This window comes from Chelonoidis abingdonii, chromosome 2, assembly GCF_003597395.2.
Source record: "Chelonoidis abingdonii isolate Lonesome George chromosome 2, CheloAbing_2.0, whole genome shotgun sequence".
Lineage (NCBI taxonomy): Eukaryota > Metazoa > Chordata > Testudines > Testudinidae > Chelonoidis > Chelonoidis abingdonii.
The window spans coordinates 213,872,264-213,876,751 of NC_133770.1; the positions used below are offsets into that span (position 1 = coordinate 213,872,264).

The window sequence follows — 4,488 nt, forward strand, 5'->3', positions numbered from 1 at the left end:
ATAAGATAAAACTAGCAAAGTAAGATACAGCACATCTTGCCTTCTGCCCAATTGAATTTCATCAGGATGTAAGTTTCATCAAGTGCTTAAAACCACTTAATGGCTGTGTTGGTTTTTAAGCACTTGATGAAATTACATCTCTGATGAAATTCCAATTGGGCAGAAGGCAGATAGTGGCTGTATCTTACTTTGCTAGTTTTATCTTAACTGGGTTTTCATGTTCTCTACAGTTTGACATATACAGTGATGAATTCTGGCACTTTAAGGTGACGACAGGGTAAAACAAGTATAAAACCTGTTTTAACACAACAAATGAATAGGTCCAATGTTTCCTTTAAGCACCAGTAGTTTAATTGATGTGAGCACTTGGGATGTGTTGCAATTTTGGGTTGATTTTGGCATTTTAGGAATTTCCAAAAGCTACTTGAATAAATTATGCTGCCCTTCCACTCTGTCTGTCATAGTTCAATTCTATATCTTTTTGCTTACAATGCAACTTGTTTTTGAGTTCTTTTTGATAAGGCAAATTGTTTTTTTTTATTTTGAAACCACTTGCATTTGGGACCATATCAGATTTAGACAGCACACCCTTCTGTTCTCCCGATCAGGTCTAGTTACAGGCCTGTCTATTCTTCTCAGTAAAGAGTCTCCAATCACGTAGACTTGCCTTTTCCTGGCGACAGTGTGATTCTCCGGTCTATTCTTCTTTGTCTAGGATGGGTGCTATGGTAGTTCATCTAGTTCCCAGAAATGTGAATAGTTGTCTATAATAATGAAGTGGTGTTTGGTGAAAAGGTCCATTCCTACTTTGCTCCAAGGTCAGTTGAGCAATGTTTTTTCTTGTCTTTTAGCGGCTTTGTCTGCATTTCCTCACCTGTATCACATCTGCTCACCATGACTCAGAAATCCTTGGTCACGTTTGGCCACTATGTGGAGAATCTGTCTTTCCGGATACAGACCTCTGTTCTAGAATAGTTCTGACAAATTCTTGTTTGTTCTCAATGATCTGGTTATTCTGCTTTGACTGCCTTTATATATGATGCTATCTGGCAAGCTCCTCTCATCTCAATAGTTCTAGTGTTCTTGAGAGGTCTTTGTGTGTGTCTGCCCAGCTGCAGAATGACAGACACTAGCTCTTGTAAATCTCTGTCTTGTATAATTTGTTCTCAGATTCTTTCCAACCTGCCTTGAAATTGGCACATAACAGGCTTGACTGATGTTCTTCTGTTAGATTGAAGATCTCATTCATGTTATATTTCCATGCTTCAAGGCTTCTCTGGCTAAATCAGCAGCAGCACTAACCCCCTGTACTTCTCTATCACTGATTCATTAGACAAAGCTTTTTTTTTTTTTTTTAAAAGAGAGCTTGCCTGCCAAGTGGGTTTCCCTGAGCGCTCAGCTCACATTGTTTCCATGAATCATTTCTAGGACAGCCACCAATATTGTAACAATACTTGAGTCACACATCGCCTGGAGCCAACTTCTGGGAGAAGTGTAAGAAAACTTAAGGAGTGTGTCACTTTTTTGCCTATACTAGGAGCAAACTGGTTGTCGTCATAATTGCCTCACAGAGAGTGAGGCCATCGGGCCTACATCTACACTAAAAGACGTGGCTTGAAAGCATGAAGCATACTTAAGGCAGAGGAAAATACACCCCACCCTCCTTAGCATGCTGTATGACAAAGCAAGCAGCTGTATAACACTTCAAGCGGCACTGTGGTTTCAGGGAAAACAACATATAGCTTCCAGTGAAAGAAGGAGAAGACTTAAGTTATGAAGCATTGAGTGTGCTGTCTATCACTGGCTGAGACATAGCAGCTCCTGTGCTTAGTAGTTTTCCTACTATACACCGCACAAAATCCTAGCCTCAGCTTAGCTCTGACTTGCTCACTGGAAAACTTTTACTAAAGATTGTGTTTAAGTTCCAATAGAGATTCTGATACTTTGCTTATAAAAACTACAGTCAAACAAATCTATGAAGAAACTTTGACTCAGAATTCCATGATAGAGTAACAGTTTCTTCTGTAGCTGATGTATTAGCTTCTCAAACTGACCCTGAAAGCTGAGCTCATTCTGTCTCCAAGCAATGAGCTGAAGACTTCCCACAACAGAGTTCTTAATGAGCTTCTATTCCAAAGTTACCACCTCAGCTGTAACAAGATGTTGACTAGATATATATTTATAGACCTCATCACAGGAAAGGGAGTGCTAACTTCCTAACAACTGTAGTTATACAGAGCCTAAGAACTGTTCCGGATTTGTCAGTAGAAAAGTTGAAATATTTACACATCACTGCTATAAATAAAACTATACAAAGTAGACTCTTAAACTTCAGTTTATAGATTTTTACACATCTGCAGCATGTTCCCACTCAGATTGCTGTTGGATTTTTTTTCTAGCCACATAAAGGATCAAAATACTACCAGATTTAATGAGCTAACACATAATTTGACTGGTCACCACTTTAATGAAGGCACGAGGAAATCTACAGTGGAGTCTAAAATGTACTTCATCTACTCAAGCCAAATAGAAGCCTTCTATCTGATTGGAGTACATAATGTAAAATACACTCTTGTCTGAAAGTTTGTCACTGCTGCTACAAATAACATGGTTACTAAAACAAAGACTAAAGAAAATGTTCTTCAGTTTGTGTATTTGACAGCACGCTAGTTAGAGACAGCTTTGATATTCCCTTCTGTAGCCAGTTTTCCCCTGTGGTTGGTGGGTTTGTCACCTACCATCAGGGTAAAGACTTTTTTTCTTAATTGTAAAACCTCTGAAAATTGGCACAGGAAAGTGTAGTTCTTGAAAGGTAGTCCAGTTCCAGTTGAATGCACCTTTTCTAATGACTCACAGATAACCGTTAAGTTTGCTGTTGCTAGCTTTAGCACTCATACTGGAGGGAAAGTTGAAGTTTGTTCTCAACAGTTTTTGTCTTAAGCTTTCAAAGCCAGGCACTGTGACTCAAAGGAAGCTTCTACTCGTCTTCCTTTTTCCCCCATCAGCAGAAAGTGACTCAGTTCTGCATCAAGTATTTGAGTTAGGGCCAAATTCTCTCCTTACAGGTGTTTCCAGTTGAATATGATGTGACTGATTTATTTTGCAACTGAGAGCGGAGGTTTACCCTTTGAACAGACAAACAATATCCTTTTTGCCCAGAGTAACCATTGTCCATAATTCCCTTGAGCTATTTTTCTCTTAAATGAAGGCTGCTGTCCCAAAGATCAGCTGTTCAGATACTAAAAAACCTAAAATCTGGGCAGAGATCAGCTCAGTCCTATGTAATCATCACTTCCTCCTCTCTGCACTAGTGGAAACATGAAAGTAGCAGACCAGAGGACTAAAATTGTAGAGAACAAAACTGTAGGATTTCAAATGACCAGGTTTAGGCTTATGGAACTGACGGTGGGGGGCGGGGGGAATGGAAATTGTTTAGTAAAGAGTAATACGAGAGCAAATTAGAGAGCTACCTATGGAGAGTGGGTAGAAATTTACTGTTTGACACAATTTCTACTCTGTAGGGCTTGGGGGAAGAAGTTAGTTTAACTGTTGTAAACATGCCTTTTACAGTGGCAGAACTTAGAAGTCTTGTGGGGGGGGGGGAGAAGGTAAAGTTAAATATGGATCATAAACCCACCTCTCAAATCAAATATATAAAATGAATATATTAAAGCTTCAAATTTTATTTCTTCTGAATATCTTACCCTTCTTTTCATGAGGAACCTAGACATGAGCAATGGACGGATAGAGAAGAACTCCACTAAATGTGGAGTACATTTCATCGGAATCCGTGTAGGCCAGCTTGCCCCCAGTAACGACAATGTTTACTTCATCTCCAGCTTTTAGGTGAAGAACGAGGTGGAATGTTCCAGGACCACCACAGGTTCGTTTCCCTGATCGTGGTTTGTGATACTCAAGCAGTTCTCTTCTATAACCAGCTGTGTGGAGCTGAGCAACACTTGCATTGGCAACAGACAGCACTGCTTCTACATACTCATCCCTTTCTGGAGCAAGGACGGCAGTGATCAGATAGCGCCCTTCATAGGGAGATGTGAAGATGCCTGCAAAGACATTTAATGACAGTTTTACTGATGGAAACTCTCCAGTGCAGTAGGAATAATGACAATTTCATTTTAAAACTACACAGTCATCCACTTGCTCATACCCAGAATAAGCACTGTAGAGGAAAAGGCCTGTTTGGTATAGAAATCTCACCACCCTCTGCTCTGTCTGATAATGTTTCTTGGGCTGACAATAGGCAGTTATTCCACAGCATGTGGATTTAAAGTAGAATAGCTATTCCAAAAGACACCCATGTGTAGACAAGCCTTCAGGCTGTGTCTGGAGTAGGATTTCAATGTGTGGTGTTTGCTCATGTTGTCTAGCCTGATATCATTACCACCACCTAAAACTCTTGTCAGCACAAAGCAATAGTTCTGTACTATGTGTCAAAGTTGATCACGTCAGAGTTTGGGGGGGGGGGGGGGG

The 4,488-nt window shown here is 40.2% G+C and overlaps 1 protein-coding gene across 2 annotated transcripts in view; it reads right to left on the reverse strand.

Annotated features, from left to right (window-relative positions):
• Positions 1-4,488, reverse strand: part of EMILIN2 (elastin microfibril interfacer 2) — a 124,331-nt gene that overhangs the window by 58,041 nt on the left and 61,802 nt on the right. The window contains exon 8 of one of the 2 annotated variants that reach the window (XM_075062952.1): positions 3,705-4,061. In XM_075062952.1, the coding sequence (XP_074919053.1) occupies positions 3,724-4,061 (338 nt within the window). In that variant the 3' untranslated portion in view covers positions 3,705-3,723. Of the gene's footprint in view, positions 1-1,307; positions 4,062-4,488 lie in introns of those variants that run through there. The other variant, XM_032772506.2, reaches the window with a different exon arrangement.